The following is a 17430-nucleotide window of genomic DNA, read 5'->3' as shown; positions in this document are numbered from 1 at the left end:
TGTCCAGGACCTGAGGAAGCTGAGAATGATCCTGCTCAGCTGCTGTGACTGCCCACACCACTGAACCACTTCTGATGCTCAGAAGTTTTATTTCTCACCTCAAAAAGGGACATTCATGGTACTGTTATGCCAACAGTGGTGTCAAATTAGCTTTAATTTGAGAGCTTTGAAGACTCCTAACTGTCTGCTCTCACATGAAGGTTTAAGATTAATCTTCAAATCAAGTTGGAATTTTTTCCCTGAAGTTCAAACCATCTAGGCCCTTTGATTTTTTTTTTCAGGTGGAATGAAGTTTCCCTGTTCTCATCCTCCAGAAAAAACACCCCAAACCTCCCACCTGCCCTTTTTTGTTTCCAGAGCAAGGAAGGTCGGTTCATATACAACATCATTAGGAAGGCGCATTTGTTTACTGCTTTGCCATCCCTGCTTCTGCATCCTGCCACATGAACACAGCCCCGACTTACCTCATGAGCTCAGGGACAAGTGGGCAATTCCCAGCTCCTCTCCGCAGTCAAATACCAGCTCTGCATCTGCAGAAGCAGCTGCAGGATTTGCCTTTAATTAGTTTTACTGCACTTCTACTCAGTGTTTGAGCAGAGCCAAGATAAGTACTTTTGAAGACCACCTTGGCCACTGACAGAAGAGCAGACACCACCCAGCATCGCACCTGTCTCAGTCTGCAGCTTCCCAGGAGCCCAGGCTACAACAAGGGCTCCATCTTGACAGCAGCAGGCAGTTAACACTAATCCCAGAGCAAAATGATAGCCAGAAAGAGAGACAGATTCTGAGAAACAGCATTTGGAAAGTTCTCACAACCATCAGGATAACATTTGTCTTGCAAACAAAGGCTTACAGACAGGACAGGTCCCTGGGACACTTCAGTTCAACACCATGTGCTCTAGGCCAGGGAGAAGGAGTTCCACAGACCGGGTGGGTTTGACAGCCACTTTATTGCAATACATTGATTTCATGTGTTACAGGCACCTTCCTTCGCCACAGCACAGCAGCCACAACCACCACACACAGAGATGCCCCAGTTGCCACAGCAGCAAACCCCAGAACCCAGGTGGCTGCAGCAGGCACAGCTGCTCCTGTGGGGGGAGAGAGGCCCCAGTTAACATCCCCCAGGTGAGGCACAGGGATGCCCTGGGGCTCAGTCTTTCTGCAGGAAAGAGGTAGACCAGCCCCTTCCCCAGCCTGGCTATGCTGGGCTGGCATGCTTACCAAGGCCATCCTTTGCTGTGTCCCAACTCAGCTCATCCTGGAGGAAAATCACAGGGCCTTTGCTGGAGACATGGGAGGCACCATCCTTATGAGGATGCTCGGCACTCCTTTTACCCCCTACAGAGCAATATAAAGATTTTATATGAGAAGGTGTATAGCCCTGAAGGTCAGCAAACTTTGTCCAGGTCAGCTTCTCAACACATGAGAAGCTCTGAAGGCCAAGCCTTTCATGTGAGTCAACACAGCCTATGAAGGCCTCTGCATTTTTGGTTTAAGGGCAAGGACCCTTCCTTGGTGGAAAGGAGCAAGAAATGCCTTGTCAAGCTGTCCACAGCTTGAGGGAATTAGTCCATAGCTTACACATCCCCCTAACCCCCAGCTTGCAAGCTAGATCCTTGTTGCCCCCTTGGATGGGGAAGCAGGAAGGCTAGGACACTTACTGGCTCTAGCAGGACAAGTGGTGGTGCAGGACTCCTGTACAGACCGGTGGCACACTGAAGCACTGCAATGCAGGTACACCTAGAAAGAATGGGACACAGCCTGGAATCACTCAGGCCGTATCTGTAGATGGGTGATATCCTAGTGTGCTGCACTGACTTTGGCCAGCAGCTAAGCACCCACACAGCCACTTCCTCACTCACCTTACCCTGCCCCAGCAGGGTGGGGAGAGAATAGGAAGAGCAAAAGCAAGAAAACCCATGGCTGGAGAGATAAAAACAGTTTGATAAGGACAGGGAGAGAGGGAAAAACAAAACCAAAGCACAAGTGATACAGAAGGCAAATCACCCACCCTGCTCCTGCAAGCAGACTGATGCCCAGACAGTCTCTGAGCATCAGCTACATTGCAAGACAAAATCCTCCAGTGTTTATTGCTGAGCATGACATCATACAGCATGGAATATCCCTTTGGCCAATTTGGGTAAGCTGTGCTGCCTCCCAGCTTTTACCCTACCCCATGCCTACTCACTTGGGGTTGAGAAACAGAAGAGCTAGGAGAAAAAGCCTTGATGCTGTGCAAGCACTATTCAGCAAATAGCTAGGTGTGTTATCAACACTGTTTTAGCCACAAATCCAAGACCACAGCACTATATGGGGTGCTATGAGGAAAGTTAACTCCATCGAGCCAGACACAGTGCACCTGGTCACCGAAGAAGGAAGACAGAAAGGTTGCTTTGTCTTGCTTCACATAAAGGCTGTAGCCTTGGAGCCCCCTGCTGCTAGTACAGCTGGGACCAGTTTTGAGTATTTATTGATCCCAGGAGCACTGAGCAAACAGCATAAGGCATGGTGAACTTCATGTGACTTAACTGCTCAGAAGCTCATGAGATTCAGAGCCCAAATGCTGCCCAGGTACCAAAAGCTATTTCTAAGTTGTTTTGGCCAAGAAATTTAGGTTAGAGAATATTGATTAGCACAGTTAGAGCACACACCCTAAGCTAGTTCAACAAAACAGCTTAGGCAGCAAGCTAGCACTTGCTTAAGTAGACCTACCCTTTCAGTAGTCTCATTTTCTGTCACACCCCTCTAGTGATGCATCTTACCTCTACCACATTTGTCTCAGGGAATAAAGAGTTTCTTGCTTCAACATCTCCCCTCCTGTTTCAGGAGGGGATTTTCCTAGTCTTTGCACCCCCACCCCCAGCCAAAGGCCAAGGGTTTTGAAGTGCTTATTGCTCACATGTGTTACCTGTCCTCAGTAGGAAGCTAGGCAGCAAGGACAGGATCTTACCAGCCCAGAAAGCATCTCTTGGGAAGTGGACTCCACGAAGGTGAATGTGTAGAGGGTGAAACGCTGGTAGTGAGAGGGGAACAGTAGTCCTGAGGCAAGACTCAGAGGCACCAGCTGTGTCTGATAGTTGTCCCCTGCATAAGGGCACCTAAGAAAGACAGGCCAGCAGTGAAAAAGAGTGAGTCATCCCCTTGACCCAAAGCTATTTGCAAGTCACTTACCCATCCACCAAAACAGGCCACTGCAGCTGTTGCTGGGGGTTGATACTTGGTGTGGCCCAGCAGTGGTGCAGGACCAAAACCAGGTCTGGGTCTGTTCTCTGTAGGACCTTGACTTCTGCATAAACAGGGTCTCTCAGAGTCTTCACAACAGGATAGTCACTGTCAGTATAGTAGGAAGTATAGCTTCCATCTGGGACAGGAGAAACCCAAGAGCCATTTTAGAGCAGGAACAAACAGAAAGAGGCAAAGTGAAAGCATCCTTTATAGCCATGAAATTCCCACCATGGCAGAGAAGCAGCAGTGCTGTGTTCACCCATCAATACTCCTTCATTATGCAGCTGAGACCAGAGCCCTGTGCCAAGAGCCTTGAGCAAGCCCTGCAAACCTCTCATACCTGAGGCAACACGCAGCTCCAAGGACAGCGGTCCTGGCTGGGACACAGCAGGGAGCGGTGGCAACGTGAAGACCTGAACACTCAAGGGAAGGAAGCTCCCAGTGGAGTAACTACAGCGGACATGTAACCTGGTGAAACAGGAAAACCCCAAATCAGGCAGATAGAAAAAGGAGATATCAGAATGACCATTCTTAAGATGGCAATGTAACATCTGCTTTAATTAGCCATATCCCCAGCCTTTCCCCCAGCACTCCCTTTTAACAAATACTTGAAATTCTCTTCAAAGTTCAAATTTGAGTCTGCAGAGTGAATTCAGAGCTTATGACAAGCAGGAATTTCTCTCATGACATTGAGCACAGTGGCACCCAGCAATATCAGCACCAGGGTATTACCTGAAAGTGCTATCCCTAGTGACAGAGCCAAGGCTCCCAGTCTTCACATCCCTGGATGCCACCAACTCATTCTCATATATGGCCTGGTCTCCAGTCACCTGGAATGACAGACCAGGCACTGTCGTTGCAGTAAAGTCAAGCTGGATTAATGCCAGGCTGGAGAACAGCATTTGGCACCTGGAAGTCCATAGGGTGCCCGTTAAGTAGCCAAAGCCACATCAGGTTGTTCCAGGTCCACAAGCTCCTGCTATTCCAGCCTAGTGACAGCTGCACCTCTTACCTGAAAAGTGGTGCCACAGGCAGAGAGTGGGAACCGGTACACAACAAAGACATTGTTTTTCATGACAGGGACACAGTCAGTACTGTGTCCACTAGCCAGCTGCACAGAGTCCAGGATGATGGGTGGCAGGGTCACATCCCTAGAGACAGCAATGGAAAACTGGCCACCTGGTGTGCAATGAGCTGTCACTGGAGAAAAAGAAATAATCAGTCTTGAGCTCAGGGAGAAAAGGAGGCTCAAGCATCACAGCAAAGACAAGGCCAGCAAGTCCTACAAGTTCTCCTGCCTGTAACTCCCAAAGCAAGTGCTAAGCACAGCAAGACAAGTGCAACCAGCTCTAACAGCAACGCTCATTCTGGCCATAAAACCCAATCGTCTGTTGCAATACATATGAAAGGGCCAGACACTTCAATGGGACAGAGTATTCTTGACAGCCAAAAACAAAGCCCTAGGTCGCTTGCAGGACCGGTACACACCAATACTGCTCTACCAGGGAAGTAAGGAATCCCAGTTCACGGCTCCTCCAGGAGGAGGCACGCTTACCTGTGTTACCAAAGTAACAAGGCTTCACCCTGTCCCTAGGGTCATAGCAGCAGCCTCGCTCTTCACAGTCTCCCTGGCTGATAGGCAAGGAGGCACACAGCAGCCGGTCTTGGCTGAGGACAGCAGAACAGACACCACTGCTTGGAGCATCCAGGGCTGGAAGAAACAGCAGGAGTTTGCAGCTAAGGCACAAGGAGCAGGGGGGTAAAGACACAGAGGACACTGCTGGCAGATGTCTTGGTGACTCTGCATGCAAATCGGGGGAAGTTAGGCTCAAGTGAGGGTGAAACACACAGCCTGGAGCTGGCACGGAAGCCGGCTTAGAAGGGACCTGCATTCCCTGGAACAGAGACTCCCCCTGAAGCCACGCACAAGAGACTAGACTGTATGGGATCTGTCAAGATAAAGTATTCCGGATCAACTCTGGTAGTTTGGAAAAATCATTGTACCCAGTCTCCAGCTCAGTCCCTGAACTTGCAGGGATCGATGCAGTCAGAACATGTCTAGGAGACATAAGGAACATTCACCTGCTGACCCTGCAGAGGAGGCACAAGCCCTCAGCAAGTTGGTGGCTCTTCTGTCTGAAACCCTTCTCCAGGGAGTCTCCTGCACAGCAGTAAGTCCCTCTGCCCAGCCCCAGACTGACTAGGAACAGACATCCAAAAGGAAGGGCACTCATCACCACAAGATACAAGCGGGACTTCCTAATGAGCTGTCAGTCTTACCAGGAAGGTCCACAGGGCACCTGAGCAGCTTCTCTTCATGAAGAACCTTTTGTCCAGCATCGTCTGTTCCTTCAAGCCCAACCAGCATGAGGTAATTGCCATCCTAGGGGAGAGCCACACCAGTCAGGGCAGCCAGAGCAGCAGCAGCCACAGTCCCAGCAGAACCCCTAAGGTCACTCACCCATTCAAAGACATAACAGCCAGTATAGGAGACCAATACTTTCCTGGAGCCATCTGGAGTCCCAGATACCAAGAGCCCACACTCAGAGTCATTCTGCAGAACGTGCGCCTCCCCCTCGGTATCTAGGGAAAGAGGAGGCAGCAGCAGAGGTTTCAGCATCCCACGTTGAAGACGGGGTCCGCTACAATCCTACCCTTCTGTCGGAAAAAAGGCCCTAGCCAGTATTAGGGGCTGGGCCAGCAGGGGTGTGTGAGGGAAGAGCCAAGACCCAGCAGCCAAGACCATCTAGATCTAGGCACGGCACGCCACCAAAGCCCGTGACTGCTAGGTCATACAAACAGCCCCCTGGTTACACAAGATGCACTGAAGCCGTTAGACAACACTTCACATCAAAAGCTGCCCCTTTCTCCTCATTCCAGGCATACACCTGCACTGTGCCAAAATACAGCAGTAAGAAAGCCTCTTGACACCACCCTCACTTACCCCAAGTAGTCAGCACAAAGGAAGCGTTCCCTTCCCAGCCTGGAGGTAAGGTGAACTGCAGGCTTTCTTGGCCACAAACCAGCAGGGTGGGATCAGAAAAAACACTACCCTGAGCCCCCACAACCCAAACAAGGGGACCAAGAAAGCCCCAGAAGAGCACAGCTCCAAATGCAGCCCTAGACTGCCCTGCAACACCCATCCTGCTCTCTTGCTAAGGACCATAAAGCAGCTGCTCTCAGCCTAGCCTTTTAAATTGCAGAGCCAGCTGGGACCAGAAATTCCCAAAGTGTCCAGGTGGACCCAGCCCAGCAGTTTAACACCTTCCATTGCTCTCACCTGGCTCTGAACCCAGCGCAATCTGCTTGCACCCTTTGAAGGTGTGCAAGCAGGAGCTGCGCTTATGTCAAGAGACGAGCCTGCATTCATGTCACTAAGCTGAGAGGAACTCCTCTGTGCAATTTACTGTCCAGCCCCAGGAGGGTCTTCAAACCCTTTTTTCTCACCCCGAGTTCTTCCCGCTGCTGGCCCATGCAGGAGATCCACCAGCTTTTCCCCATGTACCCTACTGCTGCTCTAATTGCTCATTACATGGCATGAGTGCAAGAAGCTGCGTGACAACGCTCTTTTGCTCTTTTAAAGGAGCCGCCGCTTCAAATGCCGGACATGGGGTGCCAACACAGAAGCACAGAAATAGCCCTCCACATGAAATCTGTGGAAAACTGTGGCGCTCGGGCAGGCTTTGCACACCTAAAAGGAGGTGATTCCCCTTAAACGGTCCTGGCTGTGGACTACAGCCCCGTTTGCAGTCCAGGGCTGGTCCGGGCATGGCTGCTAGGTGGCAGGACCATGTGCTCTGTGGGACACCCACCCCCAAAGGCTGGCCAAGTGGGCTGACAGGATGGGCCTGAGACACAGGTAAGGGGAGCCTCTGTAATCCCAGAGAAAGCCTCTGCCTGCCAGCACCCATCGCCTGCCTGTACCTGCAGCGTGTCTCACGTAGAGCCTTCTCTCTCCCTCGCCACACATCAGGCTACAGCACCCACACTGAGTAAAAGCCTTATTTCCATATGGGAAGGCCATCTTTCCGTACAGATGTTTCTGTATTCATGCAATGGAGGCGTGGATGTCTTCACGCTGCTGCAGGGGTGGCACGCACATAGTTGGTGCGTGCGTTTTTGTGCCCTGCTTTTTGCAGCAGCAGCGCTGGCGTAGCCTGTGCCGCCGTGTTCTTTTGTAATCTGCTTATTTCTTTGGGACTAGATCATCCCGAGATCGTCTAATCTTGACCCTTAATAACGCACGGCCGTTGGTAGCCACCCACACTCCTGCTCTCAGCAGACCCTCCGGACGGCTGCCCAGCCCCACGCAGCGGGCAGCGTGCCCACCCCTCCAGCCAGCCCTCAGCAGCAGGCATGGGTCGTAGCTGAGTCCAAGGGAGGTGTTTCCTTTGCTCTTCCACCTTAGCCCACAGCCCGTCGCTCCTCTACAGCAGCACAGGATGCCGTGATCCCAGCCGGCCAGCCGGGTGAAGAACGTCACTGTGCCTGCCCTGCGCGCTGCTTCTTTCATGTACCAACCAGGAGAGCTGTTCCACAAAGTACAAGACCTTTCCCGCTGCTCTGCCCGGCAGAGACTGAAGCAAATGGATCTCGACAGGCTGCCTGCGTGGCTGCTGTTTGAGCCGCGCTCACGAACCAAATGGGCTGGTCCCAGCGCCTGCCTGGGCACCGGGCAGCCACAGTGGAGAGGAACCTGGGGAAAACATTTGGACTTTGGCAGGGAGGGAGGCTTCATCTCTGTAGAAGCTTGTGCCAGGACAGCTTGCCCAAATCTCACAGCCACCTCGTGACTGCTGAATGCTTCACTTCACTGCATTATCTGCTGATAAATGGGTAAGAAGAAGTTGGGATAGGCAGCGGAAAGCAGCTTGGCTGAGAGGAAACAGGCAGGTCTCTCTTCCTCGCAAATCTCTTCCTCATCCATTTAATAGTTCTCACGCAGTACAGTGACCCAGCTGTAAGCACCAGTTTAGCTAGCACTCAAGAGCACCACAAACAGGACGACGCAGAAGATGAAGGTAGGGCAGGCAAAAAATCTCTGTAGGCCACTAGCCTGAAGCTGACCCCAGCAAGCTAAAATCTTCCTGGGATATCCATCAGGAGAATCCTCTCCTCCTAACAATTTTGAGCCTGGAGACTGGGACAGACGTAGCGGCAGTGTAGGAGTAGCCCTGGCTGTAGAAAGCTCTCTAGAGCTTCTGTGGAAAGAAAAGTAAGTATTAAGCACCACCGCAAAGAAGTGCTGGAAAGAGGCGTAGAAAACGCCCGGCGCATTGTGGGAGTGCCTCTGACGAGATCGCTGTGTCTGGCTTGTACTGTGCACCATATGTGGCACAAACTGGCAGTGCATGGAGGAGAGGCTCGGTCAAAACAATCCTCCACAGAAGGTGAACAGTATTTGCCGACAGCAGGGACATCCACACCAAGCTTCCCGGGGATGAGGGGTGCTGGCAGCACAGTGGGCAGGAGAGGCATTTTGCAGTGCCACCTTCTGAATCAAGGTCCAAAAAGAGAAGGCTCAGGCAGTAAGCCTTCTACACAACGATGGCAGTTTTGCTTCAAGCTTGTGCTTTAGTTTAGAAAAAAAGAGAAAAAGCTACAACACTGGCAGCCTTTTCTTTGACTATCCCCAATAGGTGCCTCCAATTCACTTAAAACCAAAGCTCCTGGTGAAGATGGAGAGGAGGGCATTTCAGCCTGGCCTTCCTGGACTTTCACGTGAACGGAGAGGACAGAGCAGTCCTGCCTACTCTTAGCATCTGCAAACAGAAGTGAGTACTCGGAAAACCCTGGAATACTACTGTGACATGAAAAGGTCTGTGTTTTCCCACAGGGACGGGTCTGAGTGACTAGTCTGATGTGTTTTCCTCCCTTGTAAACCCCCAGTGTGTCTGCCAGGGCGGTGGGAATATCTGGAATATAATGATTTTATTCTGACAAAAATGAGAAAGCTTGAAAGTATTCCCAGTTCCAGGGCTCTTGCCCAAAGTGTGTCTCAAACTGTGAGGTAGAGCTAGGAAGTAAGCCCTCGTCCCCAGGGTCAACGGCACTTTACAGGGAAGGTGGCAAGGCAATGAACTCAGGCAGCAGAGAGACCTCCTGTAGCCGTGTAAACTCCCATGAACTCTGCTTTCACCCAGAGCGACATGAACTCCCATGAACTGCCCTGGCAACATCTGAGCCGATGCAGAGGAGTTCACGTCAGCGGATAAGCAACTAGCCCAAACTTGTTGGCAATTCAGTTTTTCCACCAAAGTATCAAGTACAGGTCTTTAAGAAGTGAAATGACATTTTAAACGAACTACAGGTTTTAAGAAGTGAAATGACATTTAAAAAGAACAGCTAGCAAATTATTGCACCAATGCAAGAGAGCAAGGATGACGTAAGAACTTACGGGGAAGCTGCAGAAACTTTTGCAAAACTTCACTAGCTCCTCTGCGTGAAGGGGAGACTCACGCTAACACGCTGCAGCACAGCAAACCCAGCACACTCCAACCAAGCACCTGGTTCACCCAGGCCCCTCGCTGATTCCCACCAAGTCCCACGTCCCCTGTCCTCGCAACACCTTCCGCTCAGTGGGATGAGTCCTGTCTGCCTGCAGAAGCGTCGCAGCTCAGGAAAGACAGAGGGATATGGCCAGACTGAGCGAGCTGAGCACAGGCAGTGCCACAGCCCTGAGGGTCCTTTCTACCCGCCGTTGCCACTGCTGTTGGGACCTCGCAGGCACACAGCCCCAGAGTGGGCAGGAAGCCTCCCCAGCTCTTTTTGAAGCCCTTGCAATACACCAGACATGCTCTGCAGTCTCCCAGAGCACCTCTGTCCCTTCCAGGGGAGCAGTTCCTCATGTTGGAGTCAGACAACAACTAAACAGGGAACTCGTACGTGCCAGTTTCTAGCAGTAGCTTGGGTGCGCTGCTTGGGTCATTGCAAGTGCAAGGAGTAGTGGCCAGGTTGCACTGACCTATACCCAGCCTCTCACAAGCGCACCTCTGGCTCAGCTTGGGAAGCCATTGCCCAGAGACCCTCTCAAGAGACCCATCTCAAGATTTCTCTCTTCTCTACCTGCTTCTCTCACCCTTTCCTCTAGGAGACCTCAAAGAGGTCAGAGTCCCAAGGTCTAGTCCCCTTTTCTTACGTCTTTTTCTTATCTCTCCCGGCAAATCCTTTCTCATCTATTGTGACGTCTGGAGACCTTTCTGCCCTTGCCAGACGGATATTTTATACTTTCCCCTCCTGTGAGGCCAGACATCTCTAGGGAGAGAGACCGAGGCAATTGCTGTGCATTGAGGAGAACACGTCAGTATGTTCTTTGGCACATCACACGCAGTGCGAACTCCACTGATAATGTCAGGAAGACTTCAGGAACAAGCAAGGATGGCTCACCCCACGGAGAGCTTGTACGATTAATACCAAAGAACAGAAAATGCAAACAGCACTGAAGTACTTCGAAGATACTCTCGTGACAGTGTATTTCCAGGAGCGCCTGAGTCGAAGAGTGTGCCCCTAGTGTGATCTCTTTAATAATAAACTTTAGATGAAACAAAACAAGTTTTATGAACACATTGTAAATTTCTTAACCTCAGTTGGCCTCTGCAATTGTTTGAGATAAGGTGTGTCTTTGATGGCCAATTAACACTGAGAGAAGTCCTAGTTTCATAACACAGGGCAGTCAAACAAATGATTGACTACTAATATTGACTGACTCAGCCACGTGATCCAAAACCTGCTGTTGAGGTAACATAGCTAGCATAGCTAACATAGCCCTTCGGTATATAGACTCGGGCTCCGGCAGCCAGAGTCACTCCCTCCTGAGCCACAGAAGAAAATGGAGCTCCTGGGAGCAGCCACTGTTGTCCTCCTGGTTTGCATTGCTTGCCTGCTCTCCATCACAGCATGGAGAGGGAGGTCTGGAAAGGGGAAGATGCCTCCGGGACCAGCTCCCCTTCCCATCCTAGGTAACTTGCTGCAGGTGAAACCAAAGGACTTGGCCACAACCCTCCAGAAGGTGAGGCCACTTTCTTCTTCTCTCTTACTTTCTTCTGTGGGCAAGAAGTGTGTGGGACCTGTGCGTGGGGACAGTCTGTGACCATAGCTTGATAAGCAGCTATCCCAGAGGAGCAGAAAAGCCATGAGGATCTCAGCTGCTCCCCCGCACTGCTGTTGTCATTGTTGCACAGGGCCTGATAGCTGGGAACCCTCTCCACACCTATATTTGTCAGGAGAGGACGAAAACTTGACGTTGCTGCTCTGTGAGGCTGCACTGCCTGCCGTGGGATGCAGCAGCAAGGCCACTTTTCAACTCCTCCTGCCGCTCTGCTCCATGGCCATCTTCTGTCTTGCATTTTGACAGCTCAGTGAAGAGTATGGACCAGTGTTCACAGTGCACCTGGGCTCTGACCCAGTGGTGGTGCTGCATGGACATGATGTGGTGAAAGAAGCCTTGGTTGATCGCGCGGACGAGTTTGCTGCCAGAGGACACATGCCAATAGGAGACAGGGCGAACAACGGATTAGGTATGTTTGCTGAGTGAGCTCCTTCTGAGGAGAAGGGAAGGGCTGAGCGTTCATTTGGCAGATCAGGGCTGGAATGTACCATGCAGGAGGGAGGACTCTGGGGAGTGGGTGGGTCCTACCTGGAGAAGGGAAGGCAGAGTGGGCTGTAATTGCTGCCTTTCATCACCCAAAGCGGGTAGTAGAGAAATGGAGTCAGATTGATCTTAGTGATGTGCAGCGAAAGGGCAAGCGGCAACAGCCCCCAGCTGCAGCAAGGGGAATTATGTGCAGATACGAGCGATGAATTGTTCACAAGGAGGTTGGGCATGTGGTGGAGAAGGCCAAAAGCAGGCAGGTGGACTACAGTACCTCCATAGAGCGTCTCCAAACCACAGTACTCTATGACACTACCGTGACAGTGCTCTCCCAGGGACAGGATTCGCTCTCACTGTGAGCCTCTGTTCATCTCACACCCAGCACACCCAAGCCAGGTCTTTGCTCTTCCTTCTTCCTCTGCAGGGATTATTTTTAGCAACAACCAGGAGTGGTTACAAGTCCGTCGGTTTGCTCTCAGCACTCTGCGCAACTTTGGAATGGGGAAGAGGAGCATTGAAGAGAGGATCCAGGAGGAATCTGAGCACTTGCTAGAAGAGATCAACAAAACAAAGGGTATGCTACAGTTTCAATATAGCTTATGTTTGCAAGAAAAAGGACTGTATTAAGGGAGACCCATGTCTTTAGCATAGAATAGAATTAGCACGTGCTTTGTCCATGCACCAGCTGCCCCTCGTTACAGAGCAGTAAATAATTCCGTGATCACATACTGTTCTTTTTGGGGACCCTTCTGTGTCGTTCAGAGACTCTGTTCTGGTATTTCCACTAACAACCAGAGCCCAGGTTACCCACAGTAGCCATGAGTAGCCATAGTTGGTTTTCCTTATGGTTTGTAACTTTTCTGAAATCCCAGGAACGCCTTTTGACCCAACCTTCACGCTGAGCTGTGCTGTCTCCAACGTCATATGCTCCATTGTCTTTGGGAGACGATATGACTATAAAGACAAGAAGTTCCTGGCCCTGATGAATAACATGAACAACATCTTTGAGATGATGAACTCCTACTGGGGACAGGTACAATCCAGTAGGCATTTTAGTGTGTCAACATTCTCCTAGGGGAGCAGGGAGCCTTCCTCCCAGTGAAGTCCCATCTCAGTTTTCTAAGTAGGACCCCGTCAGCGCTCTGCTGCACAGGAGGGAATTCATTCAAGAGCAAGACGCACCCTCACCAATGGAGAGCTGAGGGTGCTTCCCCCTAGTCCTGACACCCTTCTTCTCCGCCTAAGGTTCCTACCACTAAGCAAGCCCCTACTGCCCTGTCAGACTGCCCAGCCTCACAGCCCTTCTGCTTGTCTCAGTTGAGAGGGTTGTGAACTTCCTAGGCTTTTTGGTAATATCAAAGGATGGGGCAATGGTCATGCTAGGGACCCTCCTGTTTCTTTCTTTCCAGCTCTACCAGATGTTCTCAAATATCCTGGATTACTTGCCTGGCCCACACAACAAAATATTCACAGAATTTGATGCTCTAAAAGCTTTTGTGGCAGAGGAGGTGAAGATACACCAAGCCACCCTAGATCCCAGCTCCCCTCAGGATTTCATTGATTGCTTCCTCACCAAAATGCAGGAGGTAAGGAGACAGCGTACAGCCCCAGCTCATCCCCAACACACCTACACTGAGCCCCTTCCCTCTCCTAAGTAACACAGACATTGGGATGATCCCTTCCCAGGCAGCTAGGCTGTGCAGTGGGAAGGCACCAGCAATACCCCAGATATTGCCTGTGCTAGAACTTATAGCTCTGGGTCTGCACACTCACCAGCCCCTACCTGCACCTGTTTGGACAGCAAGACCTTCATCTGCTCTCACTGAAACACAGGGATGTGTGCAGTCTGGTCTTGCAGTTCTTCCACTGGAAAGCAGTTAGCACAGCAAGGGCAGACATGCAGCTACGTACCATTTGATGCACAGCTTGAAAGAAGGCCACACTGGCGTTGAGCTTACTGCACAAAGAGAGCATTGCAATGTCCCAGATGGCTGCTGCAGCTTAGTAGAGAAATGCAAGAGCTCTGGGTGAGAAAGAAGGCCTGGGATGACACAAGAAAGGGCCACTTTTCTCAGTCCAGCCAGAGAAACAGCCCAGCCTTTTCCCTAGGAGAAAGAGCACCCCAATTCCAGTTTCCACATGAAGAACCTGATAACCAGCGCCTTCGACTTGTTCATTGCCGGGACTGAGACAACTAGCACGACTGTAAGATATGGGCTTCTGCTTCTTCTCAAATACCCAAAGATACAAGGTACCAGTCTGTGACCTCTTCCTCTCTAGCTGTTCCCCTGGGCTGGGCACGCGTCTAGCACCACATCCTTCTCCCAACTTTCCTCCTCTCTCTCGCACATTTTACCCAAATGGGCAAAGTCCTTGCACTGTCATTCCCCAGGGTAGGCATTAGAGATCCCTCAGCTTCACTGGCATCACCATCAGCTGCACTCCCCTCACAGCCAAGGACTTGACTGTGTGTCTTTACCGCCCAGTACTCCTATTTAGTCAAGTCACTGGGAGGACATTCTTTGCATGGGCCGCAGTGGAACTGTGTTCTAGTCAACACCAAAACCAACATCAGTGCTCCTGTCACCTGTGATGTGTGATTTGTGGGCAGCTTAGGGCAACCTGTTTAGGTAGGTTTGGTTTTATTTACCCATTTTATGGTTTGTGCTTCTCATGACAGAGAAAGTTCAAGAAGAGATTGACCGGGTAGTAGGACGATCACGAAAACCTTGCGTGGCTGACCGGACCCAGATGCCCTACACAGATGCGGTGGTCCATGAAATCCAGCGCTTCATCTCCCTCGTCCCCCTGAGTGTCCCTCGCGCTGTGACCAAAGACCTCTGCTTCAGAGAGTATGTCATTCCCAAGGTTAGTGGGCAAGGTCCCTCAAGTTCGGCAGCACTTTTGCTCTTAGGCTGGCAGTTACAAGCCAGAAGCTAGAAGTGCAGTGGCCTGACCTAGTATCACCCAGCCCTTCAGGAAGGCGTTATCCTCAGGCTCCTGTAGCTCACTTGCAGCCCCTTGCTGCCACTCCGTGGGCCAAGACTGGAACAGTAGCTCTGCCCAACACCTTTGCTCACTTGCTCCGCAGCTTTATCCATCTGCAGAAACACGGTGGGTTCACAAAAAAAACAGAGCAGTGACTCCTCACACAAAAGGCAGCAAAGCCATGGAACTGCTCACCACCCTCCAGGAGAGCCTGTGCGCATGCCTGGAAGCAAAGTCAGTTGGTGGTTATTGAGCACAGAAAACCCCAGAGCCACAAAGTGCTGAAGACTACGTTTGCAATCAAGGGAACGAGCAAAACCTCTTTGCCTGTTTTTACACACTTCTTGAGGCAGTCACTGCTGGCCATTGCCAGAGGCAGGCTGATGGGCTACAGCAACCCATGGCCTGGCCTGTCGCAGCAGCGCTCGTTGCTCTTCTGGCTGCCTGCGTACAGCAGGGGAACAGCAGCACACAGGCTGTTGGCCTTTTAATTTTCAGCTGTCTGTGTAAAATCAAAAGGCAGGACCCAGGGACCTGCTCAGCTTCTAGCAGATGGCTCTTGTGTCATCACTGTCGGATTACTTCTCTCACACCCCCACCAATGGCTGGTCAGGAAGAGGGAAGGAAGAGGACTGTGGCAGAAGAAATTTGTCAGGAGACGGGAAAGCAACCTTTTGCTTTTCGGGGCTCACAGAAAAGAAGGAACATCTACAAGTTCATTAGGGTGAAACACTGAGAAAGAGGAAGAATTAGGTGGGGTGTCCCCAGACGACTAGAGCAAAGTGAGGATAAATGGTCTGAAAGTGAGAGGGAGCATTCAGGAAGATCAGCCAACAATTGTCCCTGCTGTCCCATCTAGCAGGCTCTCCCTAAAGCTGCCTCCCCAAAGGCAAGGTCCCCAAAAGGAAACCAAAGGCACTAGTAGGACTGTGCTGGGATGCTCAGTCTTAACTTGGCAGGCAGTCGGATTAAGTGACCTAACTCACCTCCCCTTCATATTCTGCTCTTCTCCTTGTGTTATCTCAGGGCACCACAATCTTTCCTGTCCTCACTTCTGTCCTCCACGACAGTAAAGAGTTTCCAAACCCAAATGAGTTCAACCCTGGACACTTCTTGAACGAGAACGGCACCTTTAGGAAGAGCGAGTTCTTCATGCCCTTCTCAGCAGGTAAAGCACTGGCTTTCTCTCTCTTCCTCTCCCTGTCGCCGTCCTCCTCCCCCTCTGGGGACCATTCTGCCTTTCCCTATAACACACGCTCCCTCTTCCCAGCGTGGTCCCACCGGTGCTTCCATAGGGCTCACTGCTCTCTGGATAACCCCTCCCTGCTGCTCCATTCCCCAGCTGCACCTCCCATCGTGTTCAGGCCTGGAGGCTTCTCAAACCTCCTACTGGGAGTTGCTGACGTAATGATGTGAATGGGATCTATTGACGCTTTCTAAAAAACCTATCACCTTCCAACACAACCACCAAAGTCATCCTTAACCATCCTCTCTTTCCGTGGTAGTTGCACTTTTCCCAGCACCTCTTAAGTACCTCTCGGGCTACACGCAACCACTCACCTACCAATAGCCCCTACCCTCTGTTTTCTCATCTCTGCTTCATGTGCCCTTACTCTCTCTCACCTTGCCCTCTGCGACGCCCCCTCTATGCTCAAGACTTCTTCTGCTCTTGTTCTTCCTTCACACACCCAACCAAACCGCCAAGGGTGGGCGTCCATCTTTCTCCAACAAACTATTCTCTTGCAAACGTCCTTAGTAATCCCGACAGTCGTCTCACTGCTGGAGCTGTATCTGGTAAATAAAGCTGCCTAACATACCTGCTTAGTACAAACTCTTGTCTACTTGGCAACACCTGTCGAGCACTATTTGCTGTTTTCACTTCCAGGGAAGCGAATATGCCCCGGAGAGAGCCTGGCACGCATGGAGATATTCCTACTCATGGCCATCATCTTGCAGAACTTTACCTTGAAGCCTGTCGTTGACCCCCAGGAACTCAGCATAACCCCAACACTGAGTGGGACAGCCAACGTACCTCCTGCCTACCAGCTCTGTGCTGTCCCCCGCTAAAAAGCACAGAAACTCTTTCCACGGTATCCTGAGCCTGGCTACTCCTTTTACATCTCCCTTACTAAAACCAATGGCAGAAGCATTGGTGCACCTCCCTAAGGCTTCCAGGAAGACAGCCCAAACACAGGTGCACAGAGTAGGCACCTTCAAAGCCTCCTGGAACTGCTCTACCACATCCCAGGGAGGCCCTGGGTGACATTGCAGCCTGTTGCACTGATGCTCTCTCCGTGGGCTCCTTGAGCGCAATGGCTGCATCAAATAGCTGATTTGCTCACACACACAGCTCCCATGGCTGCCCACGACCTGCTTCTCCTGCAGCATGTGTCCCACCAAGAGCAGCATGCTTTGCAGATGGTTAGCGCTGCACGTGTGTACATTAATGACCCAATAAAGAAAAATCTTTTTATGATTATTTGAGCCATTATTTCCTTTGGGTTGGGGCAGCACCCCATCTGCTGCTCCACTGCAGGGTAGATCTGCAGCACCTGTGCCCAGTGCCCTGTGGGAAGGGCTGTCCCTCCCGGGGCAAGGGTCCTGCTTGCTTGAGCCACTGGACA

General features: G+C 51.2%; 2 protein-coding genes across 2 annotated transcripts; one reads left to right on the top strand and one right to left on the bottom strand.

Annotated features, from left to right (window-relative positions):
- Positions 1-948: 948 nt before the first annotated feature.
- ZP4 (zona pellucida glycoprotein 4) lies at positions 949-7164 on the bottom strand. Its single transcript, XM_063338446.1, has 12 exons — positions 6173-7164; positions 5690-5811; positions 5509-5611; positions 4784-4939; positions 4241-4428; positions 3961-4058; positions 3569-3696; positions 3175-3364; positions 2954-3101; positions 1665-1743; positions 1225-1341; positions 949-1091 (listed from the first exon to the last, which is right to left on the bottom strand). The coding sequence occupies exons 1-12, from the start codon at positions 6369-6371 to the stop codon at positions 949-951; spliced, it is 1671 nt and encodes a 556-aa protein (XP_063194516.1). The 5' UTR covers positions 6372-7164.
- A 3877-nt stretch (positions 7165-11041) lies between these two features.
- LOC134517618 (cytochrome P450 2C9-like) lies at positions 11042-17282 on the top strand. The gene is made up of 9 exons (XM_063339302.1): positions 11042-11236; positions 11582-11744; positions 12243-12392; positions 12691-12851; positions 13228-13404; positions 13928-14069; positions 14499-14686; positions 15833-15974; positions 16692-17282. The coding sequence occupies exons 1-9, from the start codon at positions 11057-11059 to the stop codon at positions 16871-16873; spliced, it is 1485 nt and encodes a 494-aa protein (XP_063195372.1). The 5' UTR covers positions 11042-11056; the 3' UTR covers positions 16874-17282.
- The last annotated feature ends 148 nt before the right edge of the window (positions 17283-17430 follow it).

The sequence above is a fragment of the Chroicocephalus ridibundus genome, chromosome 6 (assembly GCF_963924245.1).
Source record: "Chroicocephalus ridibundus chromosome 6, bChrRid1.1, whole genome shotgun sequence".
Classification (NCBI taxonomy): domain Eukaryota; kingdom Metazoa; phylum Chordata; class Aves; order Charadriiformes; family Laridae; genus Chroicocephalus; species Chroicocephalus ridibundus.
The sequence above is the reverse complement of the archived record's forward strand: the minus strand, read 5'-3'. Positions and strand labels throughout refer to the sequence as shown.